This window comes from Pseudophryne corroboree, chromosome 8, assembly GCF_028390025.1.
Source record: "Pseudophryne corroboree isolate aPseCor3 chromosome 8, aPseCor3.hap2, whole genome shotgun sequence".
NCBI lineage: Eukaryota > Metazoa > Chordata > Amphibia > Anura > Myobatrachidae > Pseudophryne > Pseudophryne corroboree.
The window spans coordinates 113,586,177-113,607,999 of record NC_086451.1 but is presented as its reverse complement, the minus strand read 5'-3'; the positions used below and the strand labels follow the sequence as shown (position 1 = coordinate 113,607,999).

General features: G+C 42.8%; 1 protein-coding gene across 5 annotated transcripts in view; it reads left to right on the top strand.

Moving 5' to 3' along the window:
* NR6A1 (nuclear receptor subfamily 6 group A member 1) overlaps window positions 1-21,823 on the top strand; it is a 563,603-nt gene that overhangs the window by 392,154 nt on the left and 149,626 nt on the right. For all 5 annotated transcript variants that reach the window (XM_063935585.1, XM_063935588.1, XM_063935586.1 and 2 more), the window contains one exon: window positions 18,880-19,110. In XM_063935585.1, the coding sequence (XP_063791655.1) occupies window positions 18,880-19,110 (231 nt within the window). The remainder of the gene's footprint in view (window positions 1-18,879; window positions 19,111-21,823) is intronic.

Genomic DNA, 21,823 nt, shown 5'->3' with positions numbered 1-21,823 from the left:
CTTCTTATGTATTTCAGCCCCTATAAACAACATTGTAGATCACTGCCTGATCTATTGCTACATTCTTTTGTTACTAGATATTTGCATCTGGCTTAGGGGGAGATGTACTAAGCAGTGATAAAAGTGCAGATGTGAGCCAGTGGAGAAGTTGCCCGTGGCAACCAATCAACATTGATGTAACATTTATAATTAGCATACTATAAAAGTATAAAGAGCAGCTGATTGGTTGCCATGGGCAACTTCTCCACTTTTATAACTGCTTAGTACATCTCCCCCTTATTCTGAAAATGGCTTTTGTATCTTTCATATAAATTAAATGTTCTATGTTCCAAGTCCTTAAACCACTTTCGGACTTTTCTTGCTTGTTTCTAAATGTCAACACTATTGGACACAAATCCGTGATCCTGAGTTCCTTCATAATTGTTGGCGGTTTTGAGCTTCAAACTGATCATCCAGCAGGTGTATTACTTATTGTTATGTGGTGTTGTATATAGTAAGCATCTGAATATATAAAGATGTATCTGTTTGTTTAACAATTGTTTGTCTGACGTTGAGCACTGAAACCAAACTTCCCAACATCTAAAATGTTCGTATTTCACCAAATTCAGTATTCGGCTATCCTATTGATTTGTTGAACATCACTTTGCTGCCATAGTTACACATAAAATGTCTCCGCAAATGCCCACCAAACCCTAATGTCTGTGATAGGTTTATTTTCATTGTGGATATGGAAGAACGGTCTCAAATATCAAGGTTAGAGGGGTTGGGTTACATACTAAAGCGAGGGGAGCATTGGGAGGTCAATGGTAATGCTGCTTCACTCCACCCAACACTTTGCAATATAACACAAGGAGTCCCCATTAATATGCAGAGAAAGGGAGAGAGCATAGGGTCATGAAATCAATAGGGCCTTGGGAGTCCTTAATAGGGTCATCTGGAATTCCTACGGGGTCTTGTAAAAAAAATCCAAAGGTTGTTATCCTCTGTTTTTCTTGTGCTGCACCAAAGTTCAGCTGCTGGGGACAGTAGAGTAGAGTTGCCAACATACAGTAATTCTCATTGGTACATGAGACTTCCAAGGACACCCACATGTCATTGCGTTTTCAGTGGAGATGTTTGTGACGTGTGCACAGGTAACTGTCCTGTAAAGCTATGGCATGATGGATGGTGTAATGGTTGCGTGGGTTTCCTCCGGGTACTCCAGTTTCCTCTCACAATCCAAAAATATACTGGTAGGTTAATTGGCTTTCAACAGAATTAACACTAGCGTGAATGTGTCTGTGTACATGTGATAGGGAATATAGATTGTAAGCTCCACTGGGGCAAGGACCGACGTGAATGGGCAAATATTCTCTGTACAGCGCTGCGGAGTATGTGTGCGCTATATAAATAACTGGTAATAAATAAATATTAAATAAAGCTAATGTCTCAATAGTTGCCAGTCACAGGTTTCGTTTGAATTCTATTAAACACTGCTGTACAATCTGATTGGTTACCAGGGGATTCATCACCTTTAGGTCATGTGACCTGTCCTTCATTGCATTTCAAACGGTCAGCAACTTTAAACAGCCAATGGCTGGTATTTGAAATTAGATACTTAAATGAAACCAAGGTTTTTTTTTTTGGTTTTTTTTTATAAAGTTCTCATAAGTTCTTGTTTCTACTACTAATCATTGCTACTATTTTTATAGTTCTTATTATCACTAGTATAACGGACCCTGGTCACCTCAGGCTTCACCCCTCCCACTTGCCTGCTCCTTCTCCCTCTGGGGGCCACACACACACACACACACACACACACACACACACACACACACACACACACACACACACACACACACACACACACACTTACCCCAGTGACCAGTCCTCTCCTAAGGCTGTCTAATCTCCCTTGCAGTGGGAGCTGTTGTGGCGTGCGCACAGGCTGCCACTGAGTGTGCATTGAGGGGCAGGATAGACCTCCTACAATTATTAAATAGATTATTATTTCTAGGGTGCCACAAAGAGTCTGTAGAGCCATATTGTATCCTATAGATTGTAAGCTTGCGAGCAGAGCCTTCCTACCGATGTCTGTCTGTTATTACCCAGTTTGTCTTATTACTGTTGTTTCCAACTGTAAAGCACAACGGAATATGCTGCGCTATATAAGAAACTGTAAAACATAAATTATAATTTTGTGGAGTGCAAGGCTGGAGCTTATGATCATCTGAACTAATGACTTCTACGATTGTTGTGTTGTGTTGTGTATGGACTTGAGGGATGATCGTTCACAGCCTGGAAATGTCTAAACATGATCTGGGACATTTGGATTGGCTTTGATATCTGACTGATACACTCGACCATCGTTGGGCCAACTTCAGGCTTGAATGGAGATTTCCTCCATGCGTGTAGTGTATATGGAGTCAGCTTCAATTGTCAGGCAGTCACCTAGCTTAAGTACATAAGAGTTCAAATATCTCTCTAGAATTTTTATAAGCCATTTATAGGAGAATATATACTAGGTGGAAATCAGGACCGTTGTAGGAATCTGCTGTAAAACCATGTGTGTATATCATTTTAAAGGTACTATTCCCTGGGATAAATTAGAATGAATCACCATGAAATACTGAGTAATCTTTCCTGTCACCAGTGTCTTTGATGTGCAAAACTACTACAAGATAAAGATCAGCAGCACAATACAGAGAGCTGCAGATTTTACACTTTGAGATTGTGTTCACATACTGTAGCCAGCTGCTGTCTTTTATATCAGAGCTTCCACATTTAAACTGTAATACAGCTGCCTGTGGTGTTTCTACAGTATTTCAGTAGATGCTACAGCCATTTAATATACACAGATAATCTCTGTTATGCAAATCTTCACTGGAGACCTGTGTAATGGTGCATACACACGGTGAGATATTGACTAGCTCCGATTATTACTATGCGATTTCCCTTGAACTCCCCCAGAGGGGTGTAGTATGGTATGCCGGCGCTCGGGCTCCCGGCAACCAGCATACTGGCGCCGGGAGCCCGACCGCCGGCATACCGACAGTGTGGCGAGCACAAAGGAGACCCTTGCGGGCTCGCTGTGCTCGCCACGCTGCGGGCACGGTGGCGCGCTACGCGCGCCACACTATTTTATTCTCCCTCCAGGGGGGTCGTGGACCCCCACGAGGGAGAATAGTTGTCGGTATGCCGGGTATCGGGATTCCGGCGCCGGTATACTGTGCGCCGGGATCCCGACATTCGGCATACAGACCCCCCAGAGCCCAGAAGCACCGATTTTGACTATGGGCCCGATTTGCCTTCAATTTTGACTATGGGCCCGATTCAGTAAGATTGCAAATTCTGCTAATTAGCAGAGTTTGCAATCCTTGTGAATGCATGATGGGGGCCGCCCATCACAGGGCAAGGCCACCCAGCATGCTGACCACCGCCTCTCCCCCCCCCCCCCCCCCTTCATCAAGCAGAAGTTGCAATCGCATCGCAATGTCTGCTTCATAGCAGGAATTAAGATTGTCTCCTGCCAGTGCAGCTTAGCTGCGCCCTCAGGAGGCCCGCCGCCATCTTTCCATTCGCGGCAGCTGCATGTGACGCCATGCAGCAGCCGCGATCACGCTCCATTCAAATCCCCACACCCCGCTTTCAGGCCACGCCCCCACACCACTCCATCTCCGCCTAGGAAATTGAGCGTTGGCGTCCCCCCCCTCTCCCCCCCGCCCCGCAAACGCCTCTGCCTAATTGACAGGACGGGCATTACGCATGCGCCCGCATCTTTTTTGTAATTTTTGCAGTTGTATCATGTTCTACGATCGAACCTAAATGCCAACTTTGACTATACTTTGTACTAGGTAGTACACACTGTAGTCAAGATTTACTTGCCTGCACAGTCTATCTTTCCTTGCGATACCGATCCCACGGGAGCGCGCATCGTTATCTCAAGCTGTATACACACGGTGCGATTTGCCCTACCTTTCCTTGCGATTTTAACTGTATCGTCAAAATCGAAAGGATAATTCTCACTGTGTGTACACACCTTAAGCCAGATCCATGGTGAAATCTTAGTGACCACACACACATATCTGGGAGAGAGCAATCTTATTAAAAAACTTGAACACAAGACCTTTGCACATGCCACTAGTGTGTACCCCCGGAGCTGCACACGCCACTTGGTCATCGCAGCCTAACAAGGACTGTATGAAGAATTAGCCAACAGTGCACATAAGCTTTTAATACAAACAGTAGATAAAACAATAAAACAATCCACAATGCTGCATCTGTGCTTGTGTTCTCTCAGCATGATAAGCCCCCATGTGTCCAAGCTTTATGGCTGGCTGTACATGCGTCATTTTGTCCATTCAATACGATGTGTGAACTGTTAAAACTTTGTTTTGATTTGTTTTGTGAACCATTAGGATGACCACATTTGATCAGCCCGCCTTCTACAATTTGGTCAACTGCAACATTTTAAGTGGAAATAATAATCAAACAACTTGACCCCCAAATAAGTGTGTTGATCAGTCTTTGAGGTTTGTGCGTGACAAAACTGTATGCACATCTGCGCACTCGCAGGATCTTGGATTAGTATAAATAACAACATATGGGCATTTTTTTAGACTAATATAATTTGGGAAGTAAGAAATTCCAATTGAAATGGCTACTTTAGAAAAGTAATTTGTAAACGTGCTCTACTATCCTCAAAGATGATCTGTTCCTTGGATTATTACTTTGGCTATGCTCCAAAACTGTTGTATTATGAAAGGATTATCAGATGTCAACAAGATTGTGGGGATTTTATTTTTATATAAGAGGGTTATGGGTCAGAGACAAAAACATTAGCTTTATAGTGCAGATACAAGCAGCCTGGAAACATTCCTAGAACATGCATATTATATTTATATATATTTATTGTATATTATATTTGTATGCTTTTTTTTTATTAAAGAGGTTGTCCCTTTTTTGTTTTTCCATCTGCGTCTAATTCATAAGGTTACCCTTTTAAAGAGGGCAAGGTCTCCCCTCCTTTCTCCTGCACCTAGTCCAGTATGCAGGGGACAGTGCTACCAGCTTGGCTAGTTGGGACATTTAAATTCCAGGTTTTTGTTGCATAGGTACTGTTTGTGGCAGCTATTTGGACTGGATCAGTGGCCAGTTTATCCAGCTGCTGTGCATACCCCACTATTAGCTTTCTGAAAAGTCAGGACAGGTTCAGTTTACAGGTCTGGTAGCCGTTTGGTCCGTAGACTTTCACACACAGAGAAAGCTGGTAATGATGAAGGCTCCAGGTGGAAGGGAGACACATTAAGTTATTTTTAAGTGATAACGTAACCACATATTTGATTTTATTCAACTCTAAAGCAGGGCTGGCCAAACCGGTCCTCGAGATCTACCAACAGTTCATGTTTTCCAGGCCTCCTGGAGATCTGTAGAATTGTCAGGTGGGAATGAATGCAGCACATCTTAATTAGTAATGACTACACCTGTGCACCAGCTATGTGGTCTGGAAAATGTGAACTGTTGGTAGATCTCGAGGACTGGTTTGGCCAGCTCTGCTCTAAAGGATCTGTCATAGTGAGTCAATAGATTTCCAGCCACGGTCTACAATGAATCTATACACCAGTGACGAAAATTACAATACCCATTAGCAACCACCAAGTTCTACTTATAATTTCATAGATTGTTCTTGATCAATACTACTTCAAAGCTGATGCGTTGCTATGGGAAACTTCTCCGTCTTTTCACTGCTTGATACATCAACCCCTAAATAACAGATCTGACTGAAACATTTATACATGTAAAAAAAAGTCCATCGGGAGTTTCACATTGTGCAGTTGAGTAGAAGCTGTCTGTCTATAAGCCTTTGTCTGCTAAATGCGGCTGCTGACTTTTCCCTTCAGTAGGTTTACAGGCAGGAACTCTGTTGTGCATGAACCAAAAAACTCCCTCTGTAACCTAAATGGTCTCTGAAATATCATGAATTCCGATAAACTCCTAATCCTTTTACATAGAAATGTGTGACTGTTATTACAGTTGCAGCCCTTTTATAGATATGATGATTTGATTTGATATTTTAAAAAATGTAGGGGGGGTCCAATTTGCAGCGGTAAATCACACCGGAAGGATCAGTTAGCTGTGGTAATCTAATTAGCCCTGAAAGCCGGCAGTATCAGGAATTTTTTTCACCTGGTCAGAGGCAAGTAAAAAATATCTCTGATAACTGACCCATTTTTGCGATCGTGGCCGCAAAAACACATGGATTCCAGAACTTATCTTGGATCCATGTGTTTTTGAGTGAAAATGGGTAATTTTTTACACACGAAAAACATGGGCTGGAATTGCATTACCCAAAAAACACCATTGGGCAAAAATTATTGTGAACAGTTGACTACCCGCCCTATACTGCTTTCACATTAAAAGAAATAGAAACATAGAATTTGACGGCAGATAAGAACCACTTGGCCCATCCAGTCTTCCCCTTTTTTACCATATTTTTACCTCAAACCTTTGGGCAGATGTATTAACCTGGAGAAGGCATAAGAATGTGATAAACCAGTGATATGTGTAAGGTGATAAAGGCACCAGCCAATCAGATCCTAACTGTTAATTTACATATTGGAGCGGATTGGCTGGTGCCTTTATCACCTTGCACATATCACTGGTTTATCACTTCCTTATGCCTTCTCCAGGTTTTTACATCTGCTCCATTATTTGATCCTTATTTATTTGTAAAGATTTCCTTAAGTCTATCCCATGCATGTTTAAATTGCTCTACTGACTTAGCCTCTACCACCTCTGATTGGAGGCTATTCCACTTGTCCACTACCCTTTCTGTGAAGTAATTTCTTACTCAATTTTTTCCCCCTGAACCTTGGTTATTGCCTGTGCATGCGCAGCAGCCTTCGATTTGCCTTAGTATAAAAACAAACAACAGGGGACTAAGTCCTGGGTCCCAGACCCTGCTCTTTACCAGGGTCAGGGCTGAGACCCAGGAATTTGCTGGATGCTGCACCCAGCAAATTGCCGGCTCTAACTCTGAAAGAGGTATTCGTGGTCTCTTTAGTCTCTGCCCTATATGTGAGATTTAATTGTCTCTGGTCATAGACTGCATGGCTGTAAAAAAAAGACCAAAAAGTTAGTCTCAAATCCAACAGAATGGCCAGGCATGGGAAGGTTAATTCCTTGCCTATATTTTATCAGATAAAGCATTGTGCAAGATTAGAAATTTCATGGCTACAAAGGGAGAGGAACAGGAATTGAGGATTGTTCTAAGTCAGATGTTCAAATAGATTACCAGAGTGATGTTCAGCTAGAGAATTCCTGTCCTGACAACTGCCAGCCCTAAATAACCTCCCTGAGAGGCTGTAAAATCCTTATAAGTGACATCCACATGCCTAACACACATCTTCACAAAACTGGAATTCAGATCTCAAAATATTTTTACATGTACCAGTGCAATAACATCCAAATAATGATTTTACAGCCGCTAGTTCAATTTTCTACATTTATTTATTTTATAAGAAATTTGGGAAATGCTTTAGGTATACAAATCAGTAGTAGTAAATTATGTCTAAAGTAAAACTGCAAATATGTTTACGTTGCTTTGATAAATATTTATACAATAGTATTATGCACCTTATACTAGTAGCCTGGTTTGTGTCTGTTTTTATTTGTTTATATTGTTGCAGCACTGATGAAGAATAAGGCGCAGGGTTCACACGAGGTCAGGAATGTGGACTTGTACTGTATACATACATGACATGTATTTATTCACTACATATGTAAAGAAGACTTTGCCTCATAGTACATACACTGAAAATCTATTAGGAAGGACCAAAAAGTCTGCACTTCTATCCAATTCATTCATCAATTTGTTCAGGGTTCAGGGACTAAGATAACTCCATTGCGTGACCCTATTCAGTACAGTAACTGTGAATAGGTCTTCAGCTGGAATGTTGGGTATTGATTCCCAGCCATTGTTCGCTCCCTGCTCCTCCCCCTATATAAATAGCTCACGATGACAGGTTTGACATTTGTGATCTTTGAAAGGAATTCCCCAATCCCACTGCTTCCTTCCCCTTTATAAATAAAATAAAAGTTTCAAAGTAGTACAGTGTATGCACCTTTCATTGAGAAAGTCCCCCAATAAATGGGATTTACCCCAGTGCTAGTGAAAAAAAGTGATCTGTTCCCAGTGATCAAGACCTTACTCATATATCGTTATACAGGCAGATATTCCTTGGACACCATCTCTACAGCCTCGGTGAATGCAGTTGTGCATTTTATATACCTGCACATGTGGTTTGTTAATCAATATAAATTCTGTTTGTCCTGCTGCCAGTAAATTATGACTATCCGCACAGGTGTGCCCATGGGTCATCAAGGGGTGAAGGGGATTAAACGGAACTGTTTACTCAGTAGGTAGCTGGTAAACCATCACCAGTCTGTCAAAGCTTTCAACCGTCCCCATTTTCCAGGGACATTCACCAGTTTTAAAGGTTTGTCCATGAATTCTTTTTTCACAATAAAATCCAACTTTCTCTGCATTTTGGTGGAAATACCGACCATTTATTGTGATTCGCCTGGATTGTGGAGGAGTATTTACAATACAGAAAAGTATGTTTTAAATCAAATAGAGTAAACTAATCCTGAAGTGGGTTGCAGTATCAAGTGATGTGCATACACGCACCTGCTCAGGGGCAGATTATCCCGAAAAACTATATTAAAATATTTCCAACTACACTATGGGCCTAATTCAGCATGAGTTGTAGTTGTGCAAAAAGTCACACAAGTACACCTTATATCACTAACATGCGGGCGGCCGCCCAGCACACGGCAAGGCCACCTCACATGCTGGGTCCTCCCACCCTGCTAAATTAATGTGAGCGTATCGCTATGCAGTGATGCACTCGCATCTTAAGGGTTGCCCCCTGCCTACACAGCCTAGCTGCGAAGGCAGTCGCTGGGCAGCCATGTTTCGGGTTGCAGCAGCTGCATGTGATATCACGCAGCCGCCGAGGCCACTCCACAGACGGTCCTGACAGCATTTTACTAATTTGTAGAGCATGGTTCAGCCATCACATACACAAAAATACACTCATGTCAGAAGTCATTATGTTTTTGGACTAGGGTTGACTAGCAATAGTTACAAACCATTGATGATTTAACATCAGTATTAGATACTTTTGCCATCGGTGATACTGTGTGTGTGTATCCCCCTCCAGGTCTGCCTAGGTCCGCCCCATGATGCACTCGCGAAGCCCCACCCCCCAGGTTCTGACGATCAATGGTCCTCAATTGCACAATTTGCTACCATTGATGTCACTTGCCGTTTCACCATCAATGTTTTCAATCGATTGTGAGCTCACCAGTGGCCATCCCTATTTTGAACTTTGCAGAAGGAAAGAGGAGCACTTGAAGGAAACCCATAGAAACACACTGAGAACATACAAACTCCACACATATATGACTGTGGTGAGAACTCAAGACCCACAGTGCTGTGCGGCAGCAAAATACTACTCACTCTACACAGTTTTGTCCCAAATGATCTCATTTGCAGATCTCACTCCTTCGATTATAATTTATATACTGTAATTGAGAAGAACTTCAGTAGTCATCATTATATTACATTATTTTACTTTATTTCTGAAATAGTATGCTGGCATTTATATGTTTAACATGTTAAACTTTCATTGGGGATATTAGGGCAGTAGTAACATACTTAAATTTTTTGTTTTTGGTGTTTTTTTTACAGGTTTTTTAGTTATGAGCTGTGATATAAAAAATCCAGGAGTCATTTCAGATCTTTGCTAAATGCTGCATTAATTTCTAACCGTTAAGGATTCAAAACAAATCCACATTACTTTATAATATTAATATATAGTGCAGTAAAAAGTAATTCGTTCCAAGAGTTTAAATTGTTTTATTGTTTAGGCATTTAAATACAGATGTTTGAGGCCTAAAATACAGATTTTATGTTTCATTTCTTTGTTAACAGTAATTTATATTGCACACGTTACACAGAGCTTTACAGAGCATTTTTAGTCATTTACATCAGTCAAGTTTACATACCAGGAAAGTTTCCAATCTGTTATGGGCAGCATGGTTAGCAGTACTGCCTCACAGCACCAAGTCCTTGGGTACAATTCCCACCATATCTGTGTGAAGTTTATATGTTCTCACCATACTTGCATGGGTTTCCTCTGGGCACTACGGTTTCCTCCCATAATCCAAAAGCGTAGTCTTTTCATAGGTTAGTTGATTAGTGTGTGCAAGTTTATATATTATTGATTTATCATTTATTCGCAGTTTCTTATATAGCGCAGGATATTCCGTTGCACTTTACAATGGAACAACAGTAATAGAACAAAACTAGGTAATAATAGACAGACATACAGGTAGGAAGGCCCTTTATTTTGCACCCTGGGTGTCACCTCTGCATGCGTACGTACGTACGTACGTACATACATATGATAGGGAATGTAGGTTGCAAGTTCCACTATGGGAGAAACACTGTGGTATTTATGTGTACTATATAAATAACTTAGGGAATCGCATGGACACATACACACTTGGGGGTTAATTTTTTTGTCCTAAGCCATTTAACTTCTCAGTATGTTTTTGGATTGTGAGAGAAAACCTTAGGACCCAGAGGAAACTTGAAGATCATACAAACTCTACACTTATATGTTCCTTTGAATCATACTCGCCTACTCTCCTGGAAGTTGCCGGAGACTCCTAATCTTTCGGGTAGTCTCCCGCACCCCTAGAAGAGTGGGCATTCCGCTTGCATCCCCGCCCGCTTCCTAGTGAAACGGGCAGGATAGGAAGAAGATCACAGTAATTGCGGGTCAGCGGAAGGTAACATAGTAACATAGTATCTAAGGTTGAAAAAAGACAATTGTCCATCGGGTTCAACCTATTGGTGGTCTCCTATGCACGATTATTTTGTATAAAATTTTGACTGAAGTTGCTGACTTCCGTTCCGATTAACCCCTCTTTTTTTATAATAACCATAGTGCGTGACTATGCCCCGTAACCCTGGATATCCTTATCCATTAGGAATTTATCTAACCCATTCTTAAAGGTGTTGACTGAGTTGGCCATTACAACTCCCTCAGGCAGGGAATTCCAAACACGTATCGTCCTTACCGTAAAAAAGCCTTAACGCCGTATTGTGTGGAATCTCCTCTCCTCAAACCTGAGCGAGTGTCCACGAGTTCTCTGTGTTGATCTAACCAAAAACAGGTCCTGCGCAAGATCTGTATATTGTCCCCTTATATATTTGTAAATGTTGATCATGTCCCTCTTAATCTCCTCTTTTCCACTGTAAACATGCCTAGTCTTGCAAGCCTTTCCTCGTATTCCAGCGTCTCCATACCCTTAATTAGTTTGGTCGCCCGCCTTTGAACCTTTTCTAGCTCCAGGATATCCTTTTTGTAGTAAGGTGCCCAAAATTGTACACAGTATTCAAGGTGTGGCCTAACAAGTGATTTATATAACGGGAGTATAATACTCTCATCCCTAGCATCAATGCCCAGTTTTATGCATGCCTTTATCTTATTAGCCTTCTTTGCTGCAGTCCTACTTTGGGTAATACTGCTTAGTTTGCTATCTATGAGGACACCTAAGTCCTTTTCCAGTACAGAATCCCCTAATTTTACCCCATTTAGTAGGTAGGTGTTATTTTTGTTCTTGTTACCACAGTGCATTACCTTACACTTGTCTGTATTGAAGCGCATTCTCCATTTCACTGCCCAAGCTTCTAATTTAACTAAGTAATTCTGACTTAATGATGCAACCTCACGTCACGGACTGTTTGTGCCATTTTTTCTGTGGTGGGGTGTGGCCAAATGATATGACCGCCCGGACCTGCCCTCCCAAAGTGGCCTGCGGCATCTACTCTCCAGGCTTCTCTTGGAGAGGGGACAAAGTATGCTTTGAACGGGATACGGTCATTAGATCGGCATGCATTAGGTTGACATGCATTAGGTGGACATGGTCACTAGGTGGACATGGTCACTAGGTCGACATGAACAAGGTCGACATGGAAAAAGGTTGACATGAGTTTTTCACAACTTGTTTTTTTCCATTTTTTTAACTTTTTTTATACTTTACGATCCACGTGGATTATGATTGGGAATAGTAACCTTGCCCGATGTTCGCTCGCCATGCGAGGGGACATGGTGCACTAATTGGGATTCCCCGTCACTTTACGAGGAAATCGACACCAAAAAAGTAAAAAAAAACCTCATGTTGACCTTTTTCATGTCGACATAATGCATGTCGACCAATAGTGGTTGACCTAATGACTGTCGACCTAATGACCCATATCCGCTTTGAACCCATCAGTTCTGTGAATCAGCAGAGTTAATTACTGCGCCACAGTGCTGCTCACAAAATACAAATTAGGTGTATCCCAACTTAAGGTGGGTACACACGGCAGCTCTCCTGATCATCCAGCCTGTGTGTCCTTAGCGTGACCCCCCTTTCAGCTCCTGCGAGCACCGTACACATGGTGCAGACTATAGCGCAGTGTGCCCAATGCTCCTACTGGCTTCTAGGGGATCGCATTGTCGAAGCTTTAAATATTAAACAGCACATAAGATTCAACCATCCAATCCCGGCCATTGCAGGAGCGTTATAAGCCATTTATCGGCAAACGCTCCTGCATTGGCACTGCATACACACATATACAATCATTGGCCCCGTTCTTTGATATGGTAAGAGCAGCCCGATAATTGTATAAATGTGTACCAACCTTTCGTAGTGACCATTCTTATGAAATCTTAGTGTTTTTCAAAGTCCTAAGCTATAAAAGAGTCCAGTTATTTCCATTGCTAAACAATGTGTTTAGTAGTAGGGAGCACATCCTATTGAAAAAATTATATGGCAAAATAGAAACTAAAGTGGTTTTGGGGGGATGCGGCAAACAAGGAGAAATCTACTTGGTAATTTCATGTATGAAATGTAATTCCGTTAACCTCTTACAGTGTCATAGAAATGAACCTCTACTCTCTAGTAACAAAGGGGTTAAATTTCACTAAGACTGGCTTTTATCGCTCGTCGAATAGAGCAAAATGTAAATTGTATGTCCGGGAGCTAGAGGAGCTGTCATGTGAGATTTGGTATCATCTGATTGTAACTTTCCCACTGCGACAGAATTGGGCTGCCGACTCTCTGAGCACAATCCTACTTGGCGTGCCGTCATTTTCAGGGACAGAGATGTCAGGCGAAGAGAGGAAACTGCCAGAGTGATGACTGGAGCATTCTACTTCGTTAACCTAGATGTATCCTCATTATCTTGGATCTGCGTTTAATCTTAAATCATGCTTCACGTTGCAAGTCACTTAAAATAACTCTCCGTAATGTAGCTCTGTACCGTATCTCACAGTAGTAGGGTTTATCAGGATAAATCCTCCTTTTGTTGGGAATAAATTGGGAGAGGAGAATATACAGTATATATTTAATTCTGCATTAGAAAGCACATTTATTTGTAGTAATAACTGGACGTGTTGAATTTTTCTGTATTTCTTTGCAGAACTGTAGATTTCAAATGAATGTTAAATGTTTATTGTCTTAAACAAATCTATTCTACAAAAATGTCTGAAGATCAAAATGTGAATATTCCTTCCTTCCTTCCTCCTTCCCTTCCTCCCGTGTGTTACCCATCGATGGTACCATTCATAGGTGACCTTGATGATGTGAAACCTTCTGCAAGGTAACCAGTAATGGTCACCCCGCTTTACAATTCAGTAGGCTGTGGGCTAATGAGAGCCTCTAAGTGGAACTTCATTGGAGTGTCGGGGGTGGAGCTAAGCTCTGTGTCCCAGCACTTTGTAAAAACAAATAAAAAATATTTGTTGCTTGTGCATCATCGATGGTGGGAAACCATCTGGCTCTCCCCCATCGATGGCAAAAGTAGTCAACCAGACCATCCAGACCATCAATTATTATGAATCAGCAATGGTTGATAGCCATCTCTACATCCAGTTAACTATGCTGTGCTGATGTAACCTGTTTCCAAGTTGCTACCATAGGGCCTGATTCGGATTTGTATGCAGACCTTATGGTTTGCATATAAATCCGAAGTTTGGGGGTCTACATAACCATTCTATGTGATCACTCGCAGTCCCCGCTTAGCAGCAGCGTGATTGACATGCTGTAGCGTTTGGGGGGACAGCAACCAACACCATTCTACAAAATGGGGGAGTGTCACCCCTATTTTGTAGGCATGCTGAGCATAGAGTCTGTGTTATCGGACGCAGACTTCCTGGACACGGCAGAGGGGTACCAACGACCAGTCTGAGTTAAGTTCGACTTGCGCATCGTGATGGAAATCCGATACTGCGTCTTCAGATGCTGCACTCGGATCGCAGATGCTGCCAGGCGTTGATTTGCTATAGACGCCACCTGACACATTAGAATACATGTGGCGACTGTGCAATACCAACCACATCAGAATCAGGCCCATAGTTCGTATCATAACAAAAAAGAAATAAAAAAAATAGATTGCCTTTTTAACCTTTGTATCATTGTTGTTACTATTTTATATATATTTTTATGTACTTGAAAGATTTAACAATTTTGCAGCCTCATACAAATCTGAGCCAGATACATTGTGGTTGGGACTAGACCATGACTCAACTCCCTTCTAGACTTTCACCATCTTATTGGTATAGTTCTCCTGCATTAAGGTCACTGTGTGGGTGCATTAGACAGGAGCCAGTAAAGCATGGTGTAATTGTCTGGGGGGTATTTCCTGCTGTCTGCCAATCTGTAGAATAAACAATCCACAGCTTGCAGACAATAATTTAAGAAACTGTTGATGTGGGTCTAAAAGATCTAATTGCAAAGCATAGAATATCAATTAAACACATTCCAACTGAAGTGGCATCTTTGGTTGTTTTTATGTCTCCCATCCATTCGGAAATCCAAGGCAAACACAAAGATCCATGACACTTACCAGTCTTCTGTTAACGTGGATGAACTCCATGGGGCATATTCAATTACTGTGTCGGTCTGATTCAATCATGGGGGATTAACCCAAATGTAAATCCTAAAGTCCATGAGAAAAAGGCACTATTGGGGGATTATGCGTGTGGAAACCCATTGATTATGCAGTTTATGTGGCATCAGTAGGTTTCCGCGCATTAACTCCTGATTTATCATGTGGAGAAATGGTGAACACCGTAGCTAATTGAATATGCCGCCATGTATGGATAGGCATAAAATGTATTCGGTCAGGTTCTTTTGTGCATGTTCATAATACCATTATCCGGTCACTGACCTCGATGGCATTTGCTAGTCCTGTTGATAGGTCTGACCCACCAGATCTGTGGAGCTCTGCAAAATTGACAGCAACTCCAGCTAGAGTTTTACCAGATCTGTGCATCCAGCATATTAGTCATCTGTACGCTTCAGTATTTTGTCTTTCATTGTGAAAAAGCACCTAACATGCTGGATGATAGATTTTATTATATCTTTATTTCAGATATAAATGAATGATTCTTTTATTTCAGATATAATGGATAATATGATTTGATATATATTATTGTAGGGGTTACTAGTTATGTCATATCATGGTCTGTAGGAGATCTGTGTAGTAAGACAGCGACTAAATCACATTCTGTAAAGCCCCATACACACTAGATGAACCCCGTTGACGCCGATATTGGCACACTTGCCGATGCCAGCGGGGAAGGGACCGACGGCTAAGGGGCGGCAGGGGGGGAAACGATGCCTGGCTGTCGTTAACAAGGACCTCCCTTGTCTGTACATGTTCAGATGAGGGAGGATGTCGTTAACAACATTGAGTGTACACACTGGACAAGATTTGTAAAAGATCTTGCTCAGATTGGCCCTTCTGAGCGAGATCTTTTACTTTCTCATCTAGTGTGTATGGGGCTTAACTTTACCTCTAGATCTGATGCCAGGCACTACATACATTTTCTCTGTATAGTGCATGGCTGCAGAGCTGGCCCTAACCAATATGATGCCCTAGGCAAGTTTTTGGCTGGTGCCCCCTAGCACCGCCGCTAGTTCTGCCTCTGACCCTGTCTGTACCCCTTTCCCAGCACCGTCACCCCTTGCCCATAACAGTACTAATTTTGGTGCCCCTACCCCCTATATTTTAAATAGAAACAGTGTGCACATTCGGTGCGCAGCCCAAAAAGGGGCGTGTTCATGCAGGGAAGGGGCATGGCCACACAATAATACCCCCAATTCAAATTACGGCACACAATAGTGCAACTTTATATCATGCGATAGTATCCCTTATTCACATTACATCACGCAGTAGTACCACTTTACCTTATATCAGTTACTCCTCACAGTAGTGCCCCTTATTCACATTACACCAAACCATGGAGGTAATTCAGACCTGATCGCAGATGTGCTAAATTTAGCACATCTACGACATGCGGGGGGACGGCCAGCACATGGCTAGCTCACCCCGCATGTCTGTCTCTGCCCCCCCCCCCCCCCCCGCAGAGGTACCAAAGCACGGTGGCGATGCTTTTGTACCTGATGAGTAGCTCCCTCCTGTGTGCTGGCATGCCGCTACTCACCGCGTCCCAGGTCGCAGCGGCTGCGTGTGATGTCACAAAGCCGCAGCAGCCCGCCCTCCCCATCTGTCCGGACATGCCTCCGTTGTCTGGACTAATGCCGTTGGGCAGAGGTGTGCGCACTCCACAAAATGATTGACTGCGATTGCTGCAGTAATGCAGTCTGAATTACCCCCATATTGCTCTTTATTTACATTACACCACACAGTAGTGCCCTTTCTATACATGACGCCACACAGTAGAGCACCTTGTATACATAATGCCACACGTTATTAATGCCCTTATACACATAGGGAGAAATTCAATTGTTTGAAAAGTCAGTTGGGTGTCTGTTTTTTCCTATCTAATAGACAGGAAAAAAACAGACACCCAACCGACTTTTTAAACATTTGAATTCCCCCCCATAATGTCCCTTACACATACGCCACACATTATTAATGGCGTTATACACATGACACACATAATGCCTCTTACACATATGACACACATTATTAATGTCCTTATAAACATAATGCGCCTTACACATTATGCCAACCTTTATTAATGCCCTTATACACATAATGGCCCTTACACTTATGATGCACATTATTAATGCCCTTATACACATAATAACACACATAATGCCCCTTACACATATGCCGAACACTATTGCACAACCAAGCCACCCGAACACAACACTCACACAGCCGCTAACAGTGTGACCTTTGCCTCTGCTTGGCTACATGTGTGTTCTCTTACATCTTGCCTCAATACGCCATGCAGCAGGAGATGCCTTCTAATGTTGTGTGCCTTTTGTTTGTCGTAAATGCGTGTTATCTGCATTGCTATGTATACACAAGCAGCTTCTGCTGATTACAATGATATTCAGCATGCCTATATTCTGTGTGTGACTGTGGCTGTATATGCATACGAAATGCATACACTGTAGCGTAGCATTTCGTACGCAGATACAGCCGCAGTCACACACAGAATATAGGCATGCTGCATGTCCTTTTAATCAGCAGAAGCTCCTTGTGCCCCTAGGCATTCTAAATGCCCTGTGCATTTGCCTAGTTTACCTATGCCTAGGGCCGGCTCTGCATGGCTGTCTGTTGTCTTGGTAACTCTTAAGTAGATAATATTTGTGCAGAGTTATTAAGCTGGCCATACTCTTATGGGCCCTACATCCCCCGTCACCCGGCTCCATAGCAGTGAATGCTAATATGGACGAGATTGTCCATATTAGCCTGCATGCATAAGCGACGGGGCACCAGCGAAGAATGTGCGCGGGGCCGAGCATCGTTCATCATTGGTGCCTACACTTTGAACGATATTGATCATTAATGAACGAGAACGTTCATATCGTTCAGTGTTATCTGCCAGTGTGTAGGGCCCATAAATGATAATCAATCCATTTAATGCAAGTCTGTGCTGACTTTTTAACATCCATTATATATATACATGTTCGATCGGGATCCGGTCTGAAGATCGACAGTATCTAGGTCGACAATGTTTAGGTCGACAGTCACTAGGTCGACATGGATGGAAGGTCGACATGTGCTAGGTCGACAGGTCTAAAGGTCGACATGAGTTTTTCACATTTTTTTTAATTTTTTTGCATTTTTTCATACTTAACGATCCACGTGGACTATGATTGGAACGGTAATCTGTGCCGAGCAAAGCGGTAGCGGAGCGAAGGCACCATGCCCGAAGCATGGCGAGCCATGCGAGGGTACACGGTGTACTAATTTGGGATCCCGGTCACTCTACGAAGAAAACGACACGAAAAAAAAAAAAAAATCCTCATGTCGACATTTAGACCTGTTGACCTAGCACATGTCGACCTAGAAACACTGTCGACCTTCCATCCATGTCGACCTAGTGACTGTCGACCTATAGTGGTCGACCTAAACATTGTCGACCTAGATACTGTCGATTTGATGAACCACACCCGTTCAATCATCCAGACCATCGTTCTGCCAATTTCACGCAGAGTAATTAACACCGTGCCAGTGTATGTAGGCACACAGTGATTGTTCAATGCAGCCTCTAGTACCCGCTGGTAGGATTGTCTTTTACAGCATTCAGTGTATGGCCAGCATAAGCTTGTAAGCACTACTAAATAACAGTCTGGATGGAATAAGACAACACAGTACATTGAAATTTGGTTGAAATACCTGGTAATATGTAGCGAGGGCTTTAACTGGTACCTAGCGTCATTTAAAGTCTGCTATAATATAGTTCAATAGACACAATCGTGTTTTTCTTATGACTGTCATGTACCATTAGAAACTTGTCTATTTTGCTGGTTCGATTAATAACATGGTTTTGTAAATGGATTCTTTCAATTCCGTAGATGACCGCGTTGACCAGAGAGCGTGCCTTATTTGTGGGGATCGTGCCACAGGACTGCATTATGGCATCATCTCCTGTGAGGGCTGCAAAGGCTTCTTTAAGCGCAGCATCTGCAATAAGAGAGTGTACCGATGCAGCCGCGACAAGAACTGTGTCATGTCTCGCAAGCAGAGGAACCGCTGCCAGTACTGCCGTCTCCTCAAGTGCCTCCAGATGGGGATGAATAGAAAAGGTAGAAAGTCTTTTATACTGTACATTTCTGTGTCCATGCATATACAGTATATGCCACGTGACTCTCACTCTAAGTGTCCTACGATGGGATATGTGAATGTAAGTGAAGATAAAATAACGCGTCTACAGTATTTTGTCACCTCGTAGATCCATTGCATGTTCACTGCCTGCACACTGGTTCAGGGTTGGAATGGCCACGCATGGGTACAGGAGAAACCCCCAGTGGGCCCCATTGCCCGAGGGCCCACCCCCTCTAGGGATCAGGTTCCAGACTCTGCACTTGAATTATACATGTTACATTATACTGCACAGGACTATGGTGTATTTTCAACAGTGCTTTGCGCTTATTATTCTGTTACATTATCATTAGGCCCCTGGATTTTAGGATCTAAAAAAACTATCTATTCAATCCATGTTGTTGGATTTTATAGGTTTTAAAAATGTCATTAGTTGTATGAAAAAAATACAAAAATCACTAACATAGTATATTTGACGCGCTGTGCCTTTATTATAGATGTGTCCTGCTACTTCATTGCAACGTTTGCTCCCTTGAAGGGCTATTCCGCGGCAGCCTGGGATCCATTCACAGCCACGGCTTTTACATAAAAGCGAGTGGATCGCAGGTGTGTGCGTGCGTTCGCACCCGCAAATCTCGGGAGCTGACAGCCCCCTGCATACGCTACGGAGCAAGGCTGTAGCAGGACACATCTGTATATATGAATTTCATAGGATAACTACTCATTCTACACATTTCCACAGTACACTTATATAGTTTTAACTTGCGTAACAGAATTAGGTCTTTTTAGGTTGTATTAGTCAAAATAGGTCATCTTAGGTGCTAACACCCAGATTAGGTCATTTTAGGTCTGTAGAAATAAAGTATGGTATTTCCTGGTACATAAAACATAAATGGAAACTGAAATTGTGACTCTAATTGCAAAGGATTAGAATAGGCTAGAACCTAAGAATCCTGGGCTTAATTATCATGCATGGACTATATCAAGAGGCCCAGACCATGCACACTCTATGGTTATCCAATCTCTGTGTTGGCCAGCCGTACCCCCTCTGGAGACTGGCCACACCGCTAAGAATGGGCCCCTACCACTGCATTCCCCATGTGGGCCCTTCATACCCCAGCCCGACACTGGATTTGTTATTTTATATGGCGGTGGGACGGGAGACATTCAGTGTGCCGGCTGCCGGGATCCCGGCTGTCAGGATACCGACATCGGAAATCCTGACACCCGGTGAAATTCCAGCGGTCGGAGTTTCGATCGCCGGCTGAAATCCCCACTCGGGTGGTCTGCACCACTGGGCCTGAAGTGTGGCGAGCGGACACACTGTTCACGCTGCTAGTATCCCGGCTGTCGGGATCCCGGCGTTGGTCTCCTGACCGCCGGGATATCATACTGATCCTGGTGGAACATCTCATTAGCTTGTACAATCCTTCAGATTTTAAATACAGTATATGGAAATTCTCATAAAGGATAAGGAGACGACTAAAATATGGGTGCTAGTGAAGATCAGTATTTCTTCTTGTTATTATATTTCCTTCTGGTGTGATTGGTTTTGTTACACTATAGATGTACTGTGGATGTCAGTGTACATCAATGTTAGTGGTGCAATAAACTAGGAATAGAGTTTTATAATCAATTATTTAAACTAGCAGAATATCCTTAAAAGGCCACTACATACCATAAACATTGTATATTGCTAATTAACCCCTCTGTGCTAAATGACTATGCCTTGACCGCTGTTGAAGGCTTTAGTAAAAAGACCGGTTTGGGAAACACAGATCACAGCGGCAATGTGAAATTCACACCCCTGTGCAGCTATCAGATATGGAGTGGTCTTTGCTGCAATTGAAATGAGCTTGCTGAGTGTTATTTCTAACATTTCTAAGTATTGTTATCACAATAAGTCAGCGTTTATCTGTGACTTTTCTCTACCAGATATATTATGTCAGGAGCCACAGTCTGTCAAGATATCCCGCAGTTGACGGCAATCCGTTCACAACCTACAGTAAATGTCAGTGTTCTGTTCAGCGAATCGTTAATCTCTTGTGCTTCTTTGGAATCTGGCTGAATTCTAGAGACATGTTTAATCCTGATAATAACTGTGAACAACAGCAAAGAATCTGTGTATGGGTGTGAAACAGGAGGCCGCGGTCACATGACTGACACCAACATCAGTAAAATTAGAATGCCGACCCCTCCCCTGTCCCCTACCCTAACCCACCTGGGGTGGCGGATAGGGCTAAAATAGAGCGGGTGACAGCTAGGGCTAAGTCACAGGGTGGCAGCTGGTGCTAAGACTCAAGGGGAAGGGGGGTGTCGTCTGTGGCTCTGTGGCTAAATCCCCCTATAGTGCCTAACCCTTTAAACGGCCCCTCCCTCCCAGGCCCTAACCCTCACCCCGATACTTACCTTCGGGATGTCAGTGGCCGGTGTTCCGGCACTGGGAATCTGAGTGACGTCGCAATTCCGTCGTCGCTCACATGACCACCCGCATCCCGATCGCCGGAATGCTGACCGCAACCCCTGTGTACTACCCTAAATCACACTGGCGCCATTTCTGAGAGTTCGTTCATGGGATGAAGGTTATAGTAACCAATCAGATTTTTACTTGACTCTTCTAAAGTACTAGAATAAAAAATAAAAATTAAATCATTAAAGTAGTATACAGTACAGATGACACATTTAGCAGTGGGTACA